Source organism: Scyliorhinus canicula, chromosome 4 (genome assembly GCF_902713615.1).
Source record: "Scyliorhinus canicula chromosome 4, sScyCan1.1, whole genome shotgun sequence".
Lineage (NCBI taxonomy): Eukaryota > Metazoa > Chordata > Chondrichthyes > Carcharhiniformes > Scyliorhinidae > Scyliorhinus > Scyliorhinus canicula.
The window spans coordinates 224,680,266-224,706,490 of record NC_052149.1 but is presented as its reverse complement, the minus strand read 5'-3'; the positions used below and the strand labels follow the sequence as shown (position 1 = coordinate 224,706,490).

Sequence of the window (26,225 nt, the reverse complement as noted above, 5' to 3'; positions counted from 1 at the left end):
AAACAACATTCATCAAAAAACTAACCTCAATGCCACCTCTAACCAGGTTCTGCTGCTATTTGAACAGATTCCAGCTGCTGCACACTCTCGGCTTCCTGAAGTATTGAACTGGGAGCTCGACTAAGGCAGGGATTCATTGACCATGAACGGGAGAGGGAAGGATGGAAACAATGGGAATGTGGAGGAGAGATGATGGATAAAGGGAAATGACGGAGGCTGGAAGTGGGGTTTTGGGAGAGGAAGAGAGGTAAAGCTGAGAGTGACACTTTGCAGTAGAAGATCAGAGTTTGTATTTATGTGAAGTGTAGAATAAATCCAGGTAATTGAGTGGGGAACCAGTGTCCAGCTGTAAACAGAGAGCTTGTGATTGAGGAACAAGAACAGAGTCAGTAAGGTGTTTCCTTGGCCCTTCCACCCGATGGACACTGGAACTGACAGAGTGAGTGAGGCAGTTGAACATTGGAAGGTAGAAAATCTGAGCATTGTGAAAAAGACACATGCTGTCAATTCTTTTCATTTTGCACTCATCAGGGAACAACAATTTATACTGCATGAGGAGAGAGTACTGATTGGTTGGTAAGTGCATTCTGATTGCTGCATTCTCCGTGACAACGCCTCTCCAATTTGGCATTCTTGTAAATTGTCCTGATGAGCGCAGGATGAAAAGATTCAACAGCAGCAACTGTTTTCAGCAATACTCAAGTTCTATGCCACCAAATGACTATTACAAAACCTGAATTGCAGCAAGTGGTGACAAAATATGAAAAATAACAGTAAAGGCTTTCAGTGATACCCTGCCCTGACTGCCACTACCATCATCTGGTCTATGGACTTCCAGCTGGGAGCCGAATATCCTGTGCCGGAAGAAAGATCAAGCAGGAATTGTAAAATATTAAATGTGAGAGGAGGCAGATATTCACTGTGAAGAAACCTACAATTTGGCAGCAGCTCAAACAGCAGCCCCTTGTTTTCTGGATTGTGTTAAAGTGGGTCAAGCTCATGGAGCAGGAATCTGCCCACCTTACATTAGGGAGATGAGAACTAGAGGCAGAATGTTGTCAGATTTCATAATATTCTGTATGTGGCCATTTATAAATAATTATTCCATAGAAATGCGGATTCCAATTGCCTGAAGGAATCCAAATTCACGCCATTGCAAAATTCTACACAAACTGCAGCTCCCATCAACACAACCTAATGTTATTGCCAAATCCTCATAATATTTGGGTATATGATTCACAGCAAAAAAAAATGAAATTAAGTATAAAAAATATTGTATGATTTTCAAGAACAATCTGTTTTGTGCAAATTGAATTAATCAAGTTATTATTTTTCACATCTAATTATGACCATTTTCATATTTTTGCTTTTCCTGTGCCTCCACACCCATACAATTCTCACTCATGTTCTAACTCTCTCTCTGTTCCAGTTTTATATAGGAGGCATTACACTCTTTATCGGTCAGGCACTGATCACAGCAAAATCGATCTGAGTTGTTTTGGTTATTATTACCCCAACAATGCTGAATGGAGATGGAGGTCACATCATCATCAAACTCAGGAGAAAGTAATAGCATCTGCATCAAGATCTCAGCCCATCAATGTGAACAGGATTGACTTTGGGAATCGACTGGTCTCCACAGAGACACATTTTAATGGCACAAACTTCAATGTGAGGATTGTCCCTGTCCTGTTTGAAGATGCTGGAATTTATACATGTTTTCTGGGAAAATATGAAATGGTGACAATCACACTCATCACAGTTAAAGGTAAGAGACAGAAGTTTGCTGTTGTTTTCAATGATCGAGTCGTGTCTTAGAATCTAAATGATTTTCTTGTTTACACAGTCACAGCTGAACCATCTGATGCAGTGAGTGAGGGAGACAACGTTACCCTGACCTGCTCTGTCTCTGATGTCACTGACTCACTGAGACTTGTTTGGATCAGCAGTGATGGGAAAACTGTTGCCGAGAAAACATTGAATAGACGGAATGGGGAAGAGAAATCATTGAAACTGATTATTCAGAAAGCTGGGAGAGGCAGTAGGAGCTGGACATGTGTTTTGTTCAATCAAAACCTGCCACTGCTTTCAGTCCTGTACTATCTGGAACCCAGTGGTAAGTGAGTCAAAATTTACTCTTTATACTTTTAATCTGAAGAGAAAATTCTTCTCTCTTACTGAACTGTTTGCTCATATCCTGTGGGTAAGGCTCAACTTGTTGGAATTGTGTAAAAGTAACGAGCTAACAAGTGATGTCAATGTTATGATTCACCCTCATTGCATCTGCATATGTCTGGCTGCACATGAAAGTGATATACGTTCATGCTCTTTCTTATCTATGACCGGATTGGCACGACATCATTTGGCCATACAGAGGGGTAAGTTACTGCTGCAACCAACTTTTTCAGCATGTTTTTCACACATACAGAGGCCATACAGGACTTGTATGTCAATATCAACACCATGTTCATGTGCTTCTTCGATGCTGCAAACCTATTTGTCAATGTACCATTCAAGGAGTTATAGACATTTTCACTAGGTCACTATATCAGGGTGATTCAGATGTGTTGCCAATGTCTGAATCTGAATTCAGATTGTAATAACACCATTCAATTGTAATAACACCATGTATTCCCAAATTGATGGTGATGCCAGAGGAATCCCTGTATGCCCCATTCTTGCAAACATCTTTGTCAGTTTCCACAAGAAACTTGTCTTCAACAAAATTACACGTAACCTTCCCCTTGACAATTTCAGAAACATAGATAATAAATTTGCTACATTTGAACCTGCTGCTACCTGCAAGAATTTTCTTCCACATCCTAATATGTTCATCACAGGAATAGAGAAAGCTGAAAAACTCAGCAGGTCTGGCAACATCTGTCATGAGAGAGACAGAGTTACCGTTTTGAGTCACAGACTCTTTGTTAGAACAGAGGCGGGAGAATGTGTTTGAACAATAGAAACTGCAAACTGATACCAGGCCATCTGTAGCTTGTTCTTAAAGTTGCTTCTTTTTGTTGCAGTTTCTATTTCTCTAACATATTCTCCCTCCTCTCAGTTCTGCCGAAGAGTTATAGACCCCCAATATTAACTCTGTTTCTCCCCTGATAGATGCTGCCAGACCTGCTGGGTTTTTCAAGCATCTTCTGCTCTTGTTTCTGATTACAGCATCTGCAGCATTTTGTTCATTTTAATGGTCTCCATCCTGTGCTCAAATTTACCTTTGAAATGGAAGTGAAATGAGCTCCCTTTCCCCAACATGCTCATTGAAGAATCTGTTAACGGATTCTCTAATATAATTTACCACAATGCCACCTTCACTGGTCAATATATGTGTTGGATTCTGACAGTTCCACATTGAAGTGTTGGGCACTGTGGACTTGTGAAGCAGACATATGCCACCAACACTATTTTATTAACTACTTACAAAATAATAGACATAGGATAACTGTGGGTTTACATGATGCTAGTTTAATTAGAGACCTGTGCCTGTCCGAACCAGTTGAATCTCTCAGCATGTGGTGTGAGTCTGTACTATACTTGATGAGCTCTTGTGCTTCTGAGAGGCAGCATCCAGAATGAGCCGAAAAGTGATGCCCCCTGCCTTTATAGTGCGTGTGTTCTACCTGGTGTTTGGCTGCGGTGTTTGTGCATGTTGATTGGTCCTAGTGTGTGTCCATCAGTATGTGTCTGCACCATGATATACTGGTGCATATTATGACACACATGTTATAAGATTGGCCTTTGGGCCACTTCTGAAATAGTCCCCGAGCCACTTGCTTGATGCTGTAATAGGATGCAGCGTAACCATGGGTTAATGGCTACCGATAGTAACTCTATATTGAGAAACTAGGAATCAAGTCTTGACTTCTTCGACTCCATGTTTATTGTGTTCAGTAATCACTTCACAAACACCAAAACAGTGCCACCAATATCCCCTTTATATATATTGGTGCAGTCTATTGAACAAGAAGTGTAATCTATTAAATAATCCAAACCCCAATTCCAATTTATATATGAGGGAACATTAATTCTTTCCTCACAGATTACCCATTTAAAAAAAAAATCATCTTTAATTTTGATGTAAATTACAATATACCACAAGACAAATGTATAGATTTTGTTTCTGCAATAAATGCACCCTATTCAAAGAACAAAGAACAAAGAAAAATACAGCACAGGAACAGGAACCGGTCTTTTGGCCATCCAAGCCTGTCCCGGTCATGATACCAATCTTTGCCAAAACCCTCAGCACTTAATTGTGCCATATCCCTCTATACCCATCCTATCCATGTGTTTGTCAAGATGCCTTTTGAACGCCGTTAATTTATCTGTTTCTACAACCTCCCCTGGCAACCCGTTCCAGGTGCTCACCACCCTCTGCGTAAAACACCTGCCTTGCATATCTCCTCTAAACTTTGCCCCACGGATCTAAAACACATGCCCCCTGGTGACTGACCCCTCCGCCCTAGGAAAGAGTGGTTGCTCATTCACTCTATCCATGCCCCTCATAATCTTGTAGGCCTCAATCAGGTCTCCCCTCAACCTCCGCCTTAGTAATGTAAACAGTCCAAGTCTATTCAGCCTCCCCATATAGCTAACACCCTCCAGACCAGGCAACATCCTGGTAAACCTCCTCTGTACCCTCTCCAAAGCCTCCACATTATTCTGGTAGTGTGGCGACCAGAATTGTGCGCCATATTCCAAGTGCGGCCTCACCAAGGTTCTATACAAGCGTACCAAGGTTCCATACAACTGCCTCTTTTTCTCTTTGTTTTCACTCACGTATCTCTTCCTTATAGGAAAGATCCCCTCTTTAATACTTTCTGTAATTTCTTCGAGCTAGCCTCTCTTTTCATAAAACAGTCAGATAATTGCAAACAGTATCAATCTACTTGATCTTTGACCACCTCTGTTCTCTGGCATCTGTTTTCGGCTCGCTATGTTCATCCACAGTCTCTTTTCATTGACGCATTTTGCAAAGTGGACATTCTCCCAAAGGGTCTTCTTGTCGATGTGACACTCTGTTGGTTCTGTTCCCGAATATGCTGTTCCAGTTAAAATTTCAGTCTATCAATCCCGTTACCTATCGACCTGCATTCCCAAACATTTGAGGCTAACACAACCAAAAATATCTTCAAAAAAACCTTTCCTGCCGACGGTGAATCTATCCTTGCATCTTGGTCACTCAGGTTTCTTCAAAACCTCGTGCCCCCAGGCTGGTTCCATCAGGAAGCACCTTTACAATGCCTAGCCATGAGAGATAAAACTCGTTGTCCCCTATCTGGGACCTCTGTTTATTCTCCAAATTCATTCCAACATCACAATTCTTGCTGGTTTGCATCTTTTATTCATTATTATCTTAATTTGTTGGAGCCCACTAAGAACTCTTGATCATATGGGCTTCTGCTTCTTGCAGCATTCCTCATCTGTACCATATTTCTTGACATTATTAAACTGCACCCTCCACCCAGCCTTATATCTTGTTCCAGTCACTATTCCAAATATGAGATGTTCTTTCAACAGTTCTAGATCTCTTCTGATGGGCATGTTCAGTGTCAGACCTACTGTCCGAACTGACACTACATTTCTGTGCTCTCCATTTTTGGACTTCATGTTCCCAATCCATGAGCCTAACTTCCTTCCCTTTATCTTGTACGTTCAACCAGTTTTTATGTTTTTCAGTGGCATTACCTGCTCTATCAACAGTAGTTGTGACCTTCCACTGACTATTGCCTTCTGGCTAATATGTGATTTAGTGTCAACCTTTTGCAGTTGTTCTTTGGGACATTTATAATCCGCCTCATCCATTTTGTCAGAATTACTACGTCCCTCTTCAGAAACCCTGTCAATTTCTGCAATCTGGTCCATATAATACTGTACCATATGTGTATGAGTAATACCTAGTCCCTCGCACATTTAATAACCATTTGGAATATGCAAACTTGCAATCTGTGCCCACTAATCTTTGAGTGTACCTGAACAGTCTGATTTCCATGCTGCAAAATGATTGTTTTACCATCTACACCTATAACCTTTCCTGGAACTTTCCACTAGTTAAATCCTCCTCTTATATTGTATGCCACGACTTCCTGTTTGAAAGTAGTTTCCGATGGCTGTACATTGTGCCTCAAAGCTCTCCAAAAGTTCTTTCTGAGAATTCTGCTTCAAGGAACATTCTCCTGCCTGTGTGCAGTTCATTAAATGCTCAGAAAAAGACACAGCTAATCATGGTCCCGTACCAAGCTGGAGCATGATGAATCATGACTGAAGAAATTGTGGGATTTCTCCCAAAAACACTAATATGGACTTTAGCCCCCTACCATCTGTAATGAATTCTTTGCATAGACAGCCCAAAGTTAATTTACAATTTACGAAGCATTACATCTATCACAGCGTGATTTCTCTTGCACACCCTGTGACTAAATGGGCTTTCAGCAGCTGTATAATAAGTATTAAGTTCATGTTCTCCCACATACCCTGAAATTCATTGTTCGCAAGCTTGCCCCTAATTATCAGCAAGTAGCTTTGCTGGTGGCCCCATTCTGGACCTATTCATTTTTCCATTATCTCTTTCACAATTATTTTCTTTCCTTTACTATGTATAATTGTTGACTAACTAAAACTCTACAAAGTATCTACAAAGTATGAAATGAAAATGGTCTTTTCCCACATCTCAAGATCCATAGTCACAACTTAATTAAAACCTGTTGCTCAGGGCATACTCACTGTGGATCACGATGGTGTTCTTCTTTAGTTCTTATAAATCATATCTGATCATCGCTTATCTGTTCTATAAGTTTGGTGTATTCTTCATCTCTCATACCCGCATCTCTGAGCAAAATTTCTAATCCTTGTGAAGTTGGATGGGAAAATTGCTCATGCAACTTTAACACAATCATTTTTTGTCTTCTAAATTTCTGTTCTCTGATACTAACAGTACTTTCTTAATTTCATTAAAAGAAAAAATAGGACTCATTAAGGGAATGCAATAGTGTCCAGACTGTGTAAATTGGAAATCCAGTTTTTCCCAATTCATGGCCTTATCGCTTTCCATGTCAAGTTTGACATATGCTTTCTTCATCGTTAATTGGCTCAATAATAAAACTATTTTGCTGGATACGACATCTGTGCTGACAAAATGATTTCTTCTGGCAATTTTACAGTGATTTCAGAGTATTATCATCCGCAAATCTGAAACTTGTGGAATTTCCATAATCCTTAAACTTGTTCCGACCTTTGTCACTTAAAAGTCCAGGCAACATTTTAACGAGTCTATTCCACATACTGTCGATATACATCCACAGTCTAATATGGCACAATTGAAGGACTTTGTGACCAACACTTTCATCACCATACTGAAACTTCTTACTAATGCAATGCTTTCTCTTTGGTTAATATCTTCCTCTTCTTTATCAGAGTCTTCTGTCTCGTGTTTGGTTTCAAACACTCTATTATATCTCTGAAGAGAGTTTATTGCATTATGGAACTTTCTATCACACCTGAAACATCGATTGATTACACCCCTGGGCATTTCTGGGGTTTGTTTTTCTGTTGAAATTATCAAATTCATTCCTCCTGCCATAATTGTTCAAGGTGTTTCATTCCTTGTTATTTTCAGTCAAATATCTTCTTTCGTACTGAAGCTTGTGGCCTGTTTCTAGACCACCGCACCATCCCGTTAACATTGTGTCTTCCATACCCTGTCTTATTGCTGATTGGCCCTTTGTGACATGAAAACCACCAGGAAGAAATGTTTGCCCAGGACATTTGTTCCAACAGGGTGTGTCTTTCTGCAAATTTAACTCCTGTCAAAACCAGAAGCCTATCTATATTTGTAACTTTAGCACCATCTAACAACTTGAACGCAAGCACTGATTGAGGAATTTTGAGACTGAATTTTTGCAGCCTTGGATAAAGACTGTTCAATTCCATGATGTGCTCATCTATGGAGGTTTCCTCCATTTTCTAAATTTGTCAAAATCTGACCAAACCTCATAAGTACACAGTAAGTCATCCTTTTGGTAAATCCTACCCATGAAAATTGATAATAATATATCTAAACCTTCACCTAAGTCCAATTTCTCCAGCTCCAATTCTGAACATAACTTGCACCTTATTTTGCTTTTGTACAGTAATGGCCAGGGCCATTCCTTGGCCTGGATTCTCTGAGCCTGCGCCGGCTCAGAGAATCGGCGTTCACGCCGAGATGGCCCGCGACGCCGGGACGCGATACTCCTGAGCGGCCCAAAACGCATGAGCGCGGCACCCGAGAATCGGCAGAGGTGGCCCGAGCTGTGATTCTCCGGGCCGTAGCTATTCTATGGCTCGGATGGTTCTAGCATGGTTTGAAAAAGTGTCAACCAGATGTGCTGGCTGACGCTGCAGCCGGAGGAGGTAGGGGTCGGCGTGGGGGGGCCCAAGGAGAGTGCGACGGCACGGCCGTGGCTGCGGGCGTGTGTGGGGGGAAGCCCCCCCAGGGTCGGGGGGGGGGGCAGACAGCCGTGGCGGCCGGGCACGGCCCACCATGGCTGGGTGAAGTCAACGCCACAGATGCAATGATGGTGGCCACAAAGATGGGCACCCATCCCGGTCGCTGGCTCAGCCCAGACGTCCGGCCATCCGCATGTGTGCCAAACCCCCCCCCCCCCCCCCCCCCCCCACCACCCAGCCAGTGGCACCCGCTGGAAGGTAGATCCAAGGCTGCACCCACAGCAGCTCCCAGTGAGGGCAGTGCCACCAGACGGTGGCCCTGGCAGGAGGGTCGGACGAGAGGTGGCAGGGAAACGAGGGGGCGGGTGGGGGTAGGGGGCAGGCATGGCTGGGGCACGTGCTGGCAACCAGCCCGACCATGTAGCCCATGGCACCTGCCTATGGAGGAGAGTATGCTCTTAGTTAACCTCCACCCCCTGCCAATCATAATATTTGGGCACCTTCCAGTGTTGTTGGCCGCCGTGGCGGAGGCCACTGCCCTACATGAAGCCATGTGGGAGGTGGAGCAGGGACGTGACAGGGAACTGGCGGAGGCTGCTGCAGAGGAGAGGGATGCCGTGGGGCAGCTGCCAGCCGCTGAGTCTGCAGGGCCACCCGCCCGACAGGCGCAGGAGGAGGACTACGATGAGGGGGAGCCATGGGACGAGGATCCGAGGAGGAGGAGGAGAGAGGTGAGGAGGAGGTGCCACGGCCACAGAGGGGCCCGATGAGGCCTTGTGTGTACTGGCGCTGCATGTCCTTCCAGGACCTCAAGGGCAGGGCTTGAAGGCGGAGACTCCGGATGAGCCGGGAGACCGTCTGCCACCTGATGGCACACCTGGCACCGCGTGGCACTGGGGAGGGGATCCCTCTCCCGGTGGCTGTCAAGATGACGGTCGCCCTGAATGTCTATGCCAAGGGGTCGTTCCTGTCGCCGAGTGGGGACCTGTCCGGCATCTCCCAGGCGTCAGTGCACAGGGGAATCCGTGCAGTGACTGATGCCTTGTATGTCATCGCGGACCTGTACATCCAGTTCCCCGTGGACTGCACCCACCAGGGTGCCCGGGCAGTGGGGTTCACTGTGGTCTCCAGGATACCCATGTCCACGGGGCGATGAACGGGGTGCACATCGCCATGCGGCCACCATCGGAGAACAGGGCGATGTTCATGAATAGGAAAGCATCCTACTCCATGAACTTACAGGTGGTCTGTGACCACCAGATGAAGATCCTGCACGTACGCGCCCGGTATTAATGCAATCATTCATCCCCAGTATGTTCGAGTGACACCCCCCTCCCCAGCTATGGGACTGGATGCTGGGCGACAGGGGTTACCCGTTGCGGTCTTGGCTGATGATGCCTTTTGCGGAGGCCACAGACTGACACAGAGCACTGCTACAATGATGCCCGTTGTGCGACCAGGGGTGTGGTTGAGAGGTGCTTTGGGCTGCTGAAGAAGCGCTTCAGGTGCCTGGACCGCTCTGGAGCTGCCTTCCAGTACCCGTTGGAGAGGGTTGGCCGCATCATTGTGGTATGCAGCGTTCTGCACAACATTGGCCAGCAGAGGGGCAATGTGTTGGAGGAGGAGGGAGTGGGGGAAGGGGAGGGGGGGCGAGGATCAGGGGGAAGGGCACTCCTCTCCAGATGAGGGAGATGGGGTGGGGCAGGCAATGTACGGGACATGGGGCAGGTCAGGGATGGGAAGCTGCCCAATCCCACCGGCTGGGCCAGTGAGCACGAGAGGGGCTGATAGCCGCACGTTTCACTGATTAGTGGGGGGTATTGCTGGTCATGGGCACGGACAGCACAGTACGTCACCACCTCACCACCAGCCACTCCCATCTCCCGTACCACCGACCACCCTCACCTCCCCCACCACCATATCACCCGCAGGCACACCACCCCTCCATTTCACGTCCACCTGCAGCACAACGAGCTGGGCTCACAACGTTGCCAGTGAAAGCGGGTCTGTTCCATGGGATGGAGGATGATGACAGCCCGCTCTGCGAGGAGCTCCAGGCTCTACATCGTTGGACAATGTCTGACCCATAGCCACAGTAAAACCCTCCACCTGGGTGGTCCTTGCATTGGGCCTGACACTGCATCACATGGGCCTGTCATCTGGCTGGGGGCGACGTGGCGTGGGCGACCCAGGGAGTGGGGGGGGGGGGGGTTGTGGTACAGGGCCGCACGTCACACTCACCGGGGCTCAGCATTCCATCACCCCCTGACCCACAGTGGCACTCAGTATCCGCCCCACCCCCGCACACATCAGACAGAACACAGAGGCAGCTTCTATCGGTGTAACAGTGTGTTTAATAACGGACGTCCTGTACATGTGCCCTAGCCCCTATAACTAATCTGTGCCCTGCACCCGTGCCAGCCTACTCAGTGTCCACCTTTCTGGCTTTACAGGCCATCTGACTACGTCTAGGTGTTTCCCCAGACGGTACAGCAGAAGTGAAGGCGGACTCCTGTGACTACTGCCCTGTTACTAGGGTCCCCCTTGGGGCCGTCTCCTGGGTCGGCCCGGCCTTGATGGGCCAGGCTGCGCCTCGGGCGACCGGGATGGTGTGCCGCTATTCTGTTCCGCCCACTGCCCGCCAGATGCACCAGGGATGGTGGGGGGGGGGGGGGGGAGTCCTAGATGCAGCCATGGAACTCAGGGTGTTGGCCATCTCTGTCTGTGTGACACTGGCCAGCACCCGGGCAATGGCGCCGGTGCTCTCAGCGATGGCCTGCTGAGACCGGGCCACGGTATTGAGCGTCTCTGCGATGTGCAGCTGGCTCTGGCACATGGCTACCTGTGAGTGGGCAGCCCTGTCCTGGGCCTCAGCCCCGGCCTGCACAGATAGTCCCAGGCCTTGCATACCCTGACCCATGTCCGACACCGCCACCCCCATTGCCTCCATAGCGGATGTGGTGAACATAACATGGTAATTCACACTGTATCTTTGTAAGCGCAGTAGCGTTATCCGACCACTAGGGGGAAGCTCTGGGAATGCTCAGGAGCTTGTACAGGGCTCCACCCTTGGCTCTGCCCACGACTCCTCCCCCTTGTGCTGCTGTATAAATACCCTTGCCCAGAGTCAGCCTGCAGTTCACCGAGAGTTCATCAACGGGTAACAGGCTGGCTCTGTAGTAAGTAGATTAAAGCCTATATTCATATCGGAAATCATGTGTCTGGTGAATTGATGGTTCCATCAGCGGTCACCACCCGTGCAGTGTTGGCCTGGGTGGCACTCATGACTGACACCATTCCCTGCTCCTGCACATGGATGCTGTCCTCCACCTGTGTCTGCAGTTGCTGGAAACCAGCCATCATCCTCATCTCACGTTCCTGGATCCCTGACTGCATCGGCTCACTGGTGTGGAAATTTCAGGAATCCAGGATCTGTCTAGGCGGCAGCTGGTTGCTGGGGCTCCGGCTGTCCGGCCCCTCGACTGCTCCTACCCCCACCTGCTGTACCAGAGCGGCTGTGTGGTGCTCACCAGTGAGTGTTGCTGAAGCCTCATCACTAAAAAGCCCGACCGAGGTGAGAGTCTCTGCGATGGTGGAGAGTGCAGGAGACAGCTGTGACCGTAAGACATTGTCGTCATCGGACACAAAGTCAAGGATCCCCTGGGCTGTTGTTTCATGTCTGACCGTCTCCTCTGTGTTGGTTTCCTGTGTTGTGTTTCTTAGTCTGTGTGTCCCCAGTGTGCTGGTGTCCTGTGTTGTGGTTTTGTCTGTCTGTGTCATCAGTGTTGGTCCCCTGGGTCGTGGTATCATGACTCGTGTGGGCCGGAGGGCTGTTGCGGCTTCCCTCCCCATCGCTGCTGGCTGTCCCTGAGGGTGGCCTCACTGGCGCTGGTGGGGAGCGGGGTTCGCCTGATGGGTCACATCGATCCCTGTGGAGTGGCTGCCCTGGTGCTGGCTGGGGGCGGTATCCGGCAGGTGGGCCGGGTCGATCACCGGGTGGTCCTGCAAGACACAATACACCATGTATGGTTAGGCAGGCGGACAGGGATGAGGTAAGGGGTGAGGTGAGGTGTGAAGTGAGGTGAGGGGGGAAGTGAGGGGCGAGGAGAGCGGTGGGATGGGGGTGGTGAGGTGAGGGGTGAGGTGAGGGGTGAGCTGAGGGGTGAGGTGAGGGATCAGGTGATGGGTCAGGGATGAGGTGAGGGGTGAGGTGTGAGGTGAGGGTGAGGTGAGGGGTGAGGTGAGGGGTGAGGGATGAGGTGAGGTGAGGGCTGAGGTGAGGGGTGAGGTGAGGGATGAGGTGAGGCGTGGGGTGTGGGGTGAGGTAAGGGGTGGGGTGCGGGGTGAGGTGAGGGGTGAGGTGAGGGCGAGGTGAGGGGTGAGGTGGGGGGTGAGGTGAGGGGTGGGGGTGAGGTGAGGGATGAGGTGAGGGGTGGGGTGCGGGGTGAGGTGAGGGGTGGGGTGCGGGGTGAGGTGAGGGGTGAGATGAGGGCGAGGTGAGGGATTAGGTGAGGGGTGAGGTGAGGTGTGTGAGGTGGGGCCAGGCAGAGGGGTCTCACTTAGTGACACGCCCCCGATCTCGGCATGGGCATCCCCCCGGTCCTCGGGTCCTCCAGCTATGTCCAGTGCCCTCAGTTCGTGCATGGTTAGGTGGTGCAAGTCAGGTCTACCCCCTCCGCTTGTCACCCGCTCTCGCCGGTTATGGCCGCTCTTATCTTGGGGGGGGGGGGGGGGGGGGGGGGCACACAACCATCAGCATTATTAATCAGCCCGACGCATGCAGCCCAGCAGTTGGGTCTATGTTGGCATAGGTGCACAGAGCACCCGGCCAATGCGGCTGACATGGGTGAGTGCAACCATGTGGGTCACGGCTGGGGTTATACCGTCTCCCTGGGGAGGGTGGGGCAGTGTCACTTGTGTGGGGGTTAGGAGGGTTGGTGTCATGGGCACAGTGCTGGGTATTCACCCTGGCTGCCCTGAATAGGTCGTTGAGCTTCTTCCGACACTGCTCGCTTGTCCTGGGTGTCACCCAGACGGCGCTTTCAGCCTCGCCCACCTCCCTCTAGATATTCCGGGCGCCGTTGGCTGTGACACTGTGGCCAGGCCCAGGGTATAGGGCTCCCCTCCTCTCCTCGACGGCGCAGGAGCATGTCCATGCCGGGGTCCCTGAACTGGGTCGTTGCACGGTGAGCCGCCATCTTGATCCATTGGCTGTGTGTGAGGGTCACGTCCATTTGTGTGCGCCGCGGTGCCGCGTCGATGAGGTGGCGCCGCATCTCTGACGCTGGTCTGGGGACATGCTCCCGCGCTTCCCATCGCGCCCGTGCTGGCCCCTTGTGGTGCGCAGAGTCGCTGGGCCAAGAGGCCAATTGACGCCAGTGGGAAACACTCCTTTGATTATGCCAGCGTCAACACTGAGCCGCATTTTTAGAAAATCCCGGCCCTCGTTTTTTCTTGGGCACGGATGCAACCCATGTCCACTTGGTAACTTCATTCTTTCATTGGTCATCGGGTTGATGCTCAGAAAACAACAGTGTGTAGTCACAGTCTGACAGTCTAACCTTGGATACAGTGATCTCTATGCGCATGTACATCAGGGGTTAATGTGTAATCAGCCATTCCATATCGGCAGGTAAAGCCGGGAGCTTTACATGGCACGGCTGCCGCAGTGAGCATGCGCGGCCGTAGACCCGGCCATTCCGCAGCCATTCCATAGCGGCAGGTAAAGCCGGGAGCTTTACGTGGCACGGCTGCCGCACTGCGCATGCGCGGCCGTGGACCCGGCCATTCCGCAGCCATTCCATATCGGCAGGTAAAGCCGGGAGCTTTACGTGGCACGGCTGCCGCACTGCGCATGCGCGGCCGCGGACCCGGCCATTCCGCAGCCATTCCATATCGGCTGTAAAGCCGGGAGCTTTACATGGCACGGCTGCCGCACTGCGCATGCGCGGCCGTGGACCCGGCCATTCCGCAGCCATTCCATATTGGCAGGTAAAGCCGGGAGCTTTACATGGCACGGCTGCTAGCCCTCCATTGGGCGGAGCATCAGTGCAGGGCTGGTGCCGACCTTTTGGTCATAAGACCAGACAGATCCTGGGGACATAGCCCCAGAATCAGAGAATCCAGCTCATGCTCTTTTATTGGAAGAAATCTTAATTTGCAATCCTTTTTTTCTTACTGGCAGAAACCATCCTCTGCTATTGTTAAGCTCCGATGGTAACTCTATAATAAGAACGAGTAAACAAGGCTTTACTCCTTCACTCCAAGGTTGTGATTCAGTGGACTGTAGTTAAAGTCCCCTGAACGGTGCATTTATAGGGGTGTTTCTCAGGGCTGCAGAAGAAACATCCTGCTATACAACGGCACTTTGCTATTTTTCTTTTCGCCGGGTGGAACAAGCCAGATGATTCGCATAGGGTATTGCACCCGTCGCGGAGCCCGATTTGGGGCTCACCTGCAATTCACCCTGTGCACCCGGAACTTCGCTGGGCACAACAGGGTCACTGAATCGCACCCCAAGTTTATTGTGTTCCATAATCACTTCTCTAAACACCAAAAACAGTGTCACCTGTATTAAATTATATATAGGTGCAGTTTATTAAACGTTTAAACCCAATTCCAACTTGGGATACTTCAAAACGGCAGCTAAGTGTTAATGCTGGCGTAAACACCGGAATGTTTCACGCCAGCGTCAATGGGCCCCTTGGCCCTTAGATTCCGTGGCTCATAGGGGACCAGCAGGGCGCCGGAGTGCTCCACACAGCTCCGGCTGCCGATAAGCGGCCGTACACTTCCGGCCGCGGGTCCACGCATGCACGCGGCGGCCTGCTGCGGCGCTGACCCTATGCGACATGGCGGACCCACACAGCAGGCCTGCCCCGAAGAAACAGGCACACCCCCCAAATCGCGCGTGCCTACCGATTGGTGGCCCCTGATCACAATCCTGGCCGTCCTGGAGGCCCCCCTGGGTGACGGATCCCCCTGCCCCAACCAGGGCGGCCAACGAAGCCGCGACTCTGAGTGCCTGCCGGGTGGAACCATGCTAGAACCAGACCAGTGGGAACTCTGCCAGTTGCCGGTGCAGAATCACCACGGGGGCCTTCTTCAACGGCCCCGGACTGGTGCCGCATCGATCACACGATTCTCCGGTTGCTGGAGGTTCACATATCGGCGTCGGACTGGCATCGCAGCCCATCTCGGTATGAACAATGATTCTCCGAGGCCGTGCCAGCGCGGAGAATCCCAGCCATTAACTCTTTCCTAATAAACGAGAAGATATTTATATTCACACATTCACCCTGCCATTTGCAGAGAGAAGGTCCATGTCCATACATTGTGCCTTTTTCAACAAATCAAAAGCTTAGGGGACAGCCATTCCCTTGTTCATCCTCCAGAGCAATGACCTGACCAATCAGGGTCAACATGTCTTGTTAGAATTTGAACAAAAGATTGGCAGTTTTTACACCTGGTGCATTCTCCATGGCAACACCTCTACCAATCACAGTCCACTTGCCAGCCAATCAGTACTCTCTTTTCATGCAGTATAAATTGCCGTTGTTGCCTTTACAATTGATATTCTTGTGAATATCACGATGAGTGCATGATGAAAATATTAAACAGCATAGTCTTAGTGAGTGTGGGATCAATCATGATCTTATTGAATGGTGGAGCAGGCTCGAAGGGCTGAATGGCCTACTCTGTCCCTATTTCATATGATTGTGTGGTCTCTTTCTCATCAATTTTTAAATGAGTTATTTTGAAGACTGAACGGGCAGATCATGGGATAGCAAAAATGTTCAAAGGATGTTAGACTGAATGGTTTTGCTTTCTCGCATTTCACTGTGACTAGAATTGCTGAATTACTAAATTTACTTTCAGTATAAGCGAGCACAGCTTGAGTGTCTCCCCTTCAGGTATAAATCAGCTCCTTCTGCAGCCTTCTGTAAGCAATTGCAAAAGAAACATCTGCTGGAATTGGGCTGAGCAGAGACAATGTCACGTTCGAACCAAGCCTCACATCCTCCTCATGTGAGTTTGTGAATATGCAGCATGTAAATACCTTGTGATGCCAGTGTGCTGGATTTGATAATGTTAATGTGCATTTGGAAAGCGGGTGAACAGTTGTCAGAGAGAGCAGCCAATTTTCCAACCTTGATGCTCCACCAAGTTTGCAGTGAAGGCTGATAGCCTGCACTGGAAGGTAAGATTGTGAATGAAGGTAAAGTGTAAATACGGTTATCTTCACAACACCAAAGAGATTAATAAATATCCTCCCCGGATTACAAAACCCTCTCTAAGATTGGTTAGAGGGCGGCACGAAAGAGAGAGCAGTTGCTTTACTATTGTCGCTCTATCTATCTAGGTGTGGAATGTTATAAGTACATAATCTAGTATCGACCTCATACTAGTTTGTTAGTGCTACTTTTAGACAGGTTATAGAGTAGGCATACTGCTCCAGTGCCTGGTGGCCATTTGCCCCATTGAGTCTGCTCTGCCATTCGACCATTGCTGATCTCAGCCTGGCCTGAACTCCACCATCCTGCCCATTCTCCATATCCCTTTAACTCATTATCAATTAAAAATCTGTCTCACTCCTCCTTAAATTTACTCAATCTACTAGCAGTGACCACATTCTGGGGTAGCAAATTCCACAGATTCACAATCCTTTGGGAGAAGTAGTTTCTCCTCAACTCTGTTTTAAATTTGCTACCTAAGACTATGACCTCTCGTTCTAGAACGCCGCACAAGAGGAAACATCTGCTACACGTTTGCTTTATCCATACCTTTTATCATTTTGTGTACCTCAATTTGATCTCCCCAATGGTAAACTATCCCTCCTCATCCTTCTCAATCTGTCTGCAGTCATTGTGTTGCACACCATTTTCCTCCAAAGTCTCTCTACTGTTGTCCAGCTGGATGGGACTTCTCTACTTAGATCCGTTCTTTTCTACATAAACACAGCCAATCAATCTGATTGGCTGGTAGCACTCTAAGATGAGACTTCCTCCTGAGTGAAAGGCAGAAGTCCTGCCTGCAGACAATTGAAGCACATTCAAGTGTGAAATGGCTGCGAGACAGGCAGTGTTTGTAGGAATGTATTCCCCACTGGGACCGGAAACCCTGCCATTTGAAATATCCTGGCCAATATTCTTTCCTTCAAATCATCCAAAGGTCTGCTGCCCATTTCCTTACTCGCAGCAAATGGTGTCCAATCACCCCTGTGCTAATTGATCCACGTTGCTTCTGGTTTTTTTCAATTCATTCATGGGATGTGTGCATTGTTAGCTGAGCCAGAATTTATTGTTCCTCTATTTTTGTCCAAGAGAAGGTGATGTTAAGTTGCCATCTTGAACCACTGGGGTCCACGTGGTGTAGGTGCCACAGTGCTGTGAGAGAGGGAGTTACAATATTTTGAACCAGTCACCGTGAAAGAATGGTGATACAGTTATTGGTCAGGGTGGTTTGTGGTGTGGCCTGGTGTGTTCCTGCAGGACAATTTACAGGTGATACAAACTGTTGCCTCTGTGCATTAATAGGGGAGGGAATGAATGTTAAAGGTGGTGGATGTGGTGTCAAACAAGCCGTCTGCATGGTCCTTGTAGGTGTTCTGTTTCTTGTGTGTTACACTCATCCAGGCAAGTGGATAATATTCTATCACAATCCTTTTGTCTTGTAGATGTTGGACCAGAGTTGGGGAGTCAGGAGGTGAGGTCCTCACCACAGAATTCCAAGCCGCTGACCTGGTCTTGGAGTGGTCAGGGATAGATAGCATGGTTTTAGAAAGGGAAGATCATATCATGTCTTGCTACTTCCTCAAAATGTTTGATAAAGTTAATAAGGAGGATTGATAAGGATAGTGTAGTTGATGTTGTCTTCATAGATTTGACCAAGTACCACAGGGAGACTGGTCAGAAAAGTGAGATCTCATGGCATACAGGGTAAGGTGGCAGCTTGGATCCAGAATTGGCTCAGTGGCAGGAAAAGTGTAATTGTTGATGAATATTTTTGTAAATGGAAAACAGTTTTCACTAGTGTTCCACAAGGCTCCATGTAGGGGCACTTGCTGTTTATTATATTTAATTTAGACTTCAAAGTAGGTGAGATGATTGGAAAATTTGCAGATGACACAAAAATTGGCTGTTCAGTTGATAGTGTTGACTCCAGAACTATATCAATGATTTAATTGAGTGGACAATGAAGTGGCAAATGGAGTTTAATCGGGAAAAGTATGAGGTGATGCATTTATGGAGGGCAAACACAGCCGGGAATACTCAATAAACAAATGGATATGATGAGGGTTTGAGGAAGTGAGAGACCTTGCTGTGCATGTCCACAGGCCCATGGAGAAGGCAGGGCAAGTGGTGACAGATGATTAGGAAAGTATATGGAATGCTTTTCTTTATTGAGCAAGGTATTGAATATAAAAGCAGGGATGTAATAATGGAACTGCATAACATGCTGGTTAGGCCACAGCTAGAGTTTTGTGCACAGTTCTGGTCACCACATTACAAGAAGGATATTTTTTTTTTTTTAAATTAAATTTAGAGTACCCAATTCATTTTTTCTAATTAAGGGACAATTTAGTTTGGCCACTCCACCTACCCTGCACATCTTTGGGTTGGTGGGGGGGTGAAACCCACGCAAAGATGGGGAGAATGTGCAAACTCCACACGGACAGTGATTCAGAGCCGTGATTGAACCTGGGACCTCGGCGCCGTGAGGCAGCAGTGCGAGCCACTGTGCCACCATGCTGCCTTTACAAGAAGGATATTATTTCTCGGGAGACAGTGCAGAAGAAATTCACAAGAATGTTGCCAGTTCTTGAACATTTCAGTTACGTGGGGGAATTGGATGGGCAAGGATTGTTTACTTCAAACAGAGGAATCTAAGGGATGACGAAATTGAGGTAAACAAAATTATGAGGGAGGGTCCTGGACAGAATAGGCAGGAGAGAGAGAGGGCCAGCACGGTGGCACATTGGTTGGCACTGCTGCCTCACAGCGCCAGGGACCCAGGTTCAATTCCAGCCTTGGGTGACTGTGTGGAGTTTGCACGTACTCCCCATGTCTGCGTGAGATTCCTCTGGGTGCTCCAGTTTCCTCCCACAGTCAAAATATGTGCAGGTTAGGTGGATTGGCCATGCTAAATTGTCTCTTAGGGTCCAGTGATGTGTAGGTTCGGTTAAGGGGTTGTTGGGATAGGGCAGGGAAGTGAGTTTGGGTGGAGTGTCTTTCGGAGGGTTGGCGCAGACGCAATGGTCTGGGTGGCCTCCTTCTGCTCTGTAGGAATTCTATGGTTCTATGATGACTTGTTTCTCCTTGCTGAGGGCTCAATTGGCAAGTTGCATGGATTTATGTTGATTGGACAAGGGACCATAGGGGACATGATGAAAAACCTGTTCACCAAGAGAGCATCAGGAATTCACTCCTAGTTTGTAGATGCAGCTGAAACTCTCAAGTATAGCTACCTGTATCTGCATCTGAAGTGCTGGAACCTGCAAGACTACAGACCAGGAACTGGAAAATGGGATTAAAATGAGCGGGTAGTTTCAATTTGGCCAGTGCAGACACAATGGGCTGAAAGGCCTCTTTCTAAACTATTACCTTTTCTATAATTCTGCAGTGTCTATCATGTCTTACAAAGTTTTCAGTTTTTATTTTCAGGTCAGATTTTCAGAGATTTCAGGGTCGCACGGCTTCCATCATGTTGGATGTTGGCTCTGAGTGGCCAAGGAATGACATGGATAACTGGCTTAATGGATAAGCATAACTATATACAGATAAATGTGTTACTTAGTCTGAGCCATGAGCATTCATCCCTCTCAAATATTGGTCTTACATCATCACGTGGCCAGTACTGTTTCTCCAGGCCCACACATTAACTCTTTCATCACTGTAAACTACAAAGGTGACACCATCCAGGACAAAGCAACCTGCTTGAATGGCACCCCTTCCACAAGCATTCACTCCCTCCACCAGTGACGTATAGTGGCATCTGTGTGTACCATCCACAAGATGAACGGCAGGAACTCACCAAGGCTCCTTAGGCAGCACCTTCCAAATGCACGACCACTACTATCAAGCAACTCATACATCGGTAATTGGTCGAGTTGGATTTGTCCTGCTGTTTGTGTTCAGGATATACTTGGGCAATTTTTCATATTGCTGGGGAGGTGTCAGTGTTGTAGCTGTACTGGAATAGCTTGGCTAGCGATGCAGCATGTTCTGGAACACAAGTCTTCAGTACTATTGCTGGGGTATTGTCAGGGTCCATCGCCTTTACAGTGCCTTCAGCTGTTACTTCATATTTCGTTGGGGAATCTAATTGGCTGAAGTCTGGCACCTGTGATGGTGGGTACCTCTGGAGGAGACCAAGATGGATCATCCACTTGGCACTTCTGGCTGAAGATTATTGAGAATGCTTCAACCTTGTCTTTTAGACAGGTATGTCGGGTTCCTTCATCATTGAGGATGGGGATATTTGTGGCATCTCCTCCTCCAGTGAGTCTAATTGTCCACCTCCATTCATGACTGGATGTGGCAGGACTTGGATCTGATCTGCTAGTTGTGGGATCGCTTAGCTCTGTCTATTACTTGCTGCTTATGCTGTTTGATACACAAGTAGTCCTTTGTTGTAGCTTCACCAGGTTGACACCTCGTCTCTCGGTCTGCCTGGTGTGGCTCCTGGCATGCCCTTCTGCAATCTTCATTGAACCAGGGTTGATTCCCTGGTTTGGTGGTAATGGTAGAGTGGGGGATATGCCAGGTTATGAGGTTACAAATTGTGGCTGACTCCAGTTCTGCTGCTGCTGATGGCCCACATCGCCCATAGATGGCCAGTTTGGAGTTGCTAGATCTGTTCTGAGTCTATCCCATTTAGCACAGTGGTGGTGCTACACAATACATGATAGACAGTATCTTCAGTGTGAAGATGGGACTTTGTTTCTGTCATAATATGCACTCATGCACTCATGCACATCATGAGGTAAAGACAGGCAGTGATAGACACCCAGGTTAGCCAATCAACACACAGTACAGAACACAACCAATCACTAAACAGAACACTAGAGGGGGGCTTCCTACTATAAAACACATGAGGCATCAGCACTCCACTTCTTTCCACTGGTGATAACTGTAGTGACAGTCAGGGTATATATATCAGTTAGCACCTTCTACACGTGGCTCAGAGCTAGTCTGGTCTAGTTAGTTAGAGTGAGCATACTTAGAGTAGTAGAGTGTCAACCCACAGCAAGCTGTATGCCTTGTTAGAGAAGTTCAATAAATCGTATTGAACCAACGTCTAAGTTTGGTGTCTGCTTTCCAGTTTAACTGCATCCAGTTGCAGTCCGTGTTACGCCAGGGTCAATAACACAACAGTCTCCACAACGACTGTGTGGCCTTCACTCCTACCAATACTGTCATGGACCAGGTAGGTTGATGAGGATGAGGCTAGCATGTTTTTTCCCTCTTGTTGGCTCCCTTACCACCTGTCGTAGGCCCAGTCTAGCAGTTATGGACTTTAGGACCCGGCCAGCTTGGACAGTAGTGGTGCTGCGAGTCAATCTTGGTGATGGACTTCGAAGTCTCCTTCGGAGTGTATTCTGGCCCAGAGTATATTTTGGTGTGTATGAGCTGGATCACATCTGAGCCGGATCATAAATAACAACTTACTAATAATAAATTGTCCACAGAATTAATGAATACAAAATTGGAATTAGGATTTGCAGTCTAATTTTGAAATGTTTGTTCTCTTTCCTTGCAGGAAGCCCGAAAGATATTTATTTCCTCCATCAGGAAGGGAACTTTGTGTTGACCGGGCCAAACAATCCTGGAAGTGACTCCATTGCCTGGGAATGGAGACCACACTCAGAGCAACAAACTACAAAACAATTGGGAACTTTTCACAGAGAGGACCAGTGGTGGGCTGTTCAATGGAGCAATGAATACAATAATAACCCAGACATTTATCAAAGCATCCGTGAGGACTGGGGTACCCTTAATCTGAGATTCAGAAACCCCACCTTTGAACTTGCGGGATTGTTCACCTGGAACCAGACACAGCCCAGTAAGAAAATCCTGAAACAGTGGGAAGTATTTGGGATCAAAGGTAAGGACAAGCATTGGAAAGGATTCATATAATGTGCAATTTCACTGGCATTCCAAACAGAATGTTGGGATCAAATCATGATCCTCCGTTTCTACCTGAGTGATGGCACAAATCTGAGATATGAACCTCATCTCGGAGTCAAATGTGACACTAAGTTAGCAAACAGTCAGGCTGAATCTCAGACTGTTGCTATGGAGAAGGATGGAGTCAGTAACTGGGGAAGAGAGTTTGACACAGGGATTGAAAACAATAACTTAATTTTTCCAAAATTTAATCACCCAGAACAGAATAAACCTCACACCAAGAAAAGCCAAATGGGTAAAAATGACTTGTGCATTGGAACTAGTGGATGTTTTCAGGGTTAGCGATGTTGATTATTAAAATTAACATGTGTGCACAATTTTTTTTAACTCATTTTAATTCAATTCCTGAGAAAATGGCTATGGAGATGTTGGAGCTGGAACTGTCGGGATGGAGATCATTGCGAGGACAGAAGATCATCACATTTGTCTCCCAAATATTTAACTGTGTCCTATTGTGTTTCATTAACATAAGGACTGTGGCAACACAGAGGCAATGGGAGGTTTGAGAAAGATGGTGGAGAGGTACATCTGAGGATCATGAATAAAAATGTGGAAACTGACCAAAAGTCTTTGGATAATGTTGTCAAGGAGCAGCACATAGAGGAGAGAAGAGGGAGCCATGGGGAACAAGTGAACATTATCTAGGAAATGCTAATTGTCAGCATTAAGCACAAGTCAGCATTTATCTGATTATATCCATTCATAGTCAAGGCCAATTCTTCATGCATCGATTATTTATAAATATAGATTATTGAGAATTATAATCTTCATTTATCTGTTTCTGCAGTTGAGATGGATTCCCAGGGGCCTCCGCTGGGCAGTGATGTAACCCTCAGTTGTACCATCTCCAGACTCTCAGATACAGTCAGTCTTCACTGGAAACAGAGAGACTCATCTCAGCTGAGCAGGAGGAAGAACACTGATGAGATCCATCTGAATAACACAGTCTATCTGATAGTCAGACATGTTGGAGAAGAAAACCAGAATCTGTATACATGGGAAGTGCAAGAAAATAACTCCATTGTCCTGACAGGAAACACAGATGTTGATGTGGATCAGAGTAAGTCAAGAGTTACCCTGCAGTAGATATTAAATAGTTACTGATATAAACTGTTACTCACAAATTGTAGTGAATATAGACCCCACTGTGGGCTGCCACTGCAGAATGTGCTCCTTGTTTTTGCTCCGAGACATGGGTGTAAATATAAAATGGTGACACAAAGAACTGATCCAACCAGGTGGATTCACTGGATTTATTTCTATTCATATCCATGAATCAAAAAGAATCAATCCATTAACCAAAGCGAACAAATGGTCTTCCACTAAATACGAGGATATAGAAATAGAAACAAGTTAAAAGCACCCAGCACTACTGAAACAAGGTTTGAGACATTACAGGATTTTCCGATACCATTTATGGTGGGTTTCATGGCGGGCAAAGGTGGATTTTCCGTCATCATGAGAACAGTTCACACTCTTTAGCTGCTGCCAATGGCAGTTCATGTTCCCTGCTGCTGAATGTCAGAATCATCATTTCATTGAAGGATGTGAGGCAATCCGCCTCTACCACCCTCCCAGGCAGTGGATTCCAGAATGTCCCCACCCTCTTGATATAAAGGTCTTTCCCCAAATCCACTCTAAACCTCCTGCCGCTCGCCTTTAACCTGTGTTTCCTGGTGACTGACACCTGCAAACCTGGTCACCTCCTCAAAAAAATTAATGAAATTTGTTACACATGACCTTCTGACAAAGACATGCTGACTTGTCCTGAGCAAACTCTTCCTTCCCCCCATCCCGCCATGTGCCCCCCAACCCTCCCTTCACCCCAAAGCCTTCTTCACACACCCCACCCCCACCACTGTGAACGACGCAACGTGTCCAACGATGCCCTCTCTGTGTCTCTGCAGGAGAAGCTCTCCCACAATCACCAGGACAGGGTCTAGATTGGCGGAAGGGTGCCAGACGTAAGAATGCTCATGTCATGACCTTCGAGGAACAGGCCCTGGAGGTGGTCAGGGTGGCCTAGGACAGGGCAGTCACCAATGCTGAGGTCGGCGCAAGCTGAAGAGGTAAGGAATCACCAGAAGGACCAGTCAAATGTGAGTTGTTGTTGCCTTACTGACTGCCCCATCCTTCCCAGTGACCACATGTTCATTCTCCCGCAGGTCCTCCAGACAACGGCACCGGCCCATCATGGGTGGCCCCCTCCCTCGCATGAGTCCACCTCAGAGGAGAGTTCCGAGGATGCCACAATCAATGCCTCACAGCTGTAATCCCCACCCTCCACCAAAGACACACACCTCGGTGGGCAATGTTAGTGGTCAGGCTTCTGGGTCACATGCTCATGACCAGTCGCTGATGCACATCAGGTGGAGTCAGTAATGCCCAGGCGAGACAGCAGTCAGAGATCTGCTGTCAGTTACAATCCAGCAGGACCATAGCCGAATGGAGGCATCCCAGAGTCTACTGGCACAGAAGATGTCACCGGCAAAGCGTGGCATCGAGGCCAACACTACCAAGGTGGCGACTGCAACGGAGAGCCTGGTACATGATTTCAGCAGTATTAGTGGAGGTGTCCAAGGCGTTGCACAGTTGGTGACGGCCATGATTGAGGGCCTGGGCAGAATGTCTGAGTCACCAGGAGACGTGCCCCTGTACCAGGCTGACCTTGATGAGGTGCTGCGGGACATGTCCGGATCTTAGATGAGAATGGCAGAGGTGCTGCAGAGCTTGTCCCAGTCGCAGGTGGGCATTGCCAATACACTGCAGAGGATGGTCCAATCACTGAGGCGCATTGCCGAGGGTATTGACACCATGGTGCAGACATTGGGGAGCGCTAGGGCTGGCATGGCCAGATGATGGAGGGGAAACCGGGGATAGAACCAACTGCCCCTCCATCCCAAGATGAATCCCGCGGCCCTATCGGCACCGATTCAGAGGAGGGGGCACTGGGACCCTTCCCACGGAGTCCCATGAGCGGGATGGTGGCAACCAGCTTCCCCGAGTTCCACCCCTCTGACGACGTCCTGCTTTCAGCACACGGGACTGGGTGGCACGGCTGTGCATGTGCCGCCGACAAGTGCACCGGGGCCTTCGGCCCCAGATACCCCAATGGACAGCCACTAGGGGCATCAAATGCCATGGGACGTGGTAAGCAGCTGGCTGCCTCCACCTCTGATATGCTTCCAAGCGCAGCAGTAGAATAAGGAAGGTAAAATACGTCGAGGATCACTGAGAATGCACAGCGGAAGAGTGGGGTAGGTAGGAGTACAGGGGTTGAGTTTGTTGCAGGGAGGTTGGTTGAGGCGGTGGTGGGGAGAGTGGGGTTGCATCATCGGAAGAGTGGGGCACTGTTGGACACTTGTGAAACATTAAAAACCTTCACCACATCCAGTATGATGCCTCTGCCATTTTCTTCCACAATGCGAGCTGACTCCGAACCCTTGGCCTTTCTCTACAGCCATCCCTGTCAAGGCATCAGGACCACATTTTGAGCAGTCCCTTGCACCGCTCAGTGACAGTCCAGGTGGCCACATCAGCCTCGATGTATTGGGTCTCCGTATCTGGCCTCCGCATTGGCGTCCAACCCTGGAAGGATTC

At 48.3% G+C, this 26,225-nt stretch overlaps 1 protein-coding gene across 1 annotated transcript in view; it reads left to right on the top strand.

Moving 5' to 3' along the window:
• LOC119965406 overlaps window positions 1-26,225 on the top strand; it is a 218,882-nt gene that overhangs the window by 166,658 nt on the left and 25,999 nt on the right. The window contains exons 11-14 of the mRNA XM_038796157.1: window positions 1,430-1,768; window positions 1,847-2,116; window positions 22,198-22,542; window positions 23,413-23,685. Of these exons, the coding sequence (XP_038652085.1) occupies window positions 1,430-1,768; window positions 1,847-2,116; window positions 22,198-22,542; window positions 23,413-23,685 (1,227 nt within the window). The remainder of the gene's footprint in view (window positions 1-1,429; window positions 1,769-1,846; window positions 2,117-22,197; window positions 22,543-23,412; window positions 23,686-26,225) is intronic.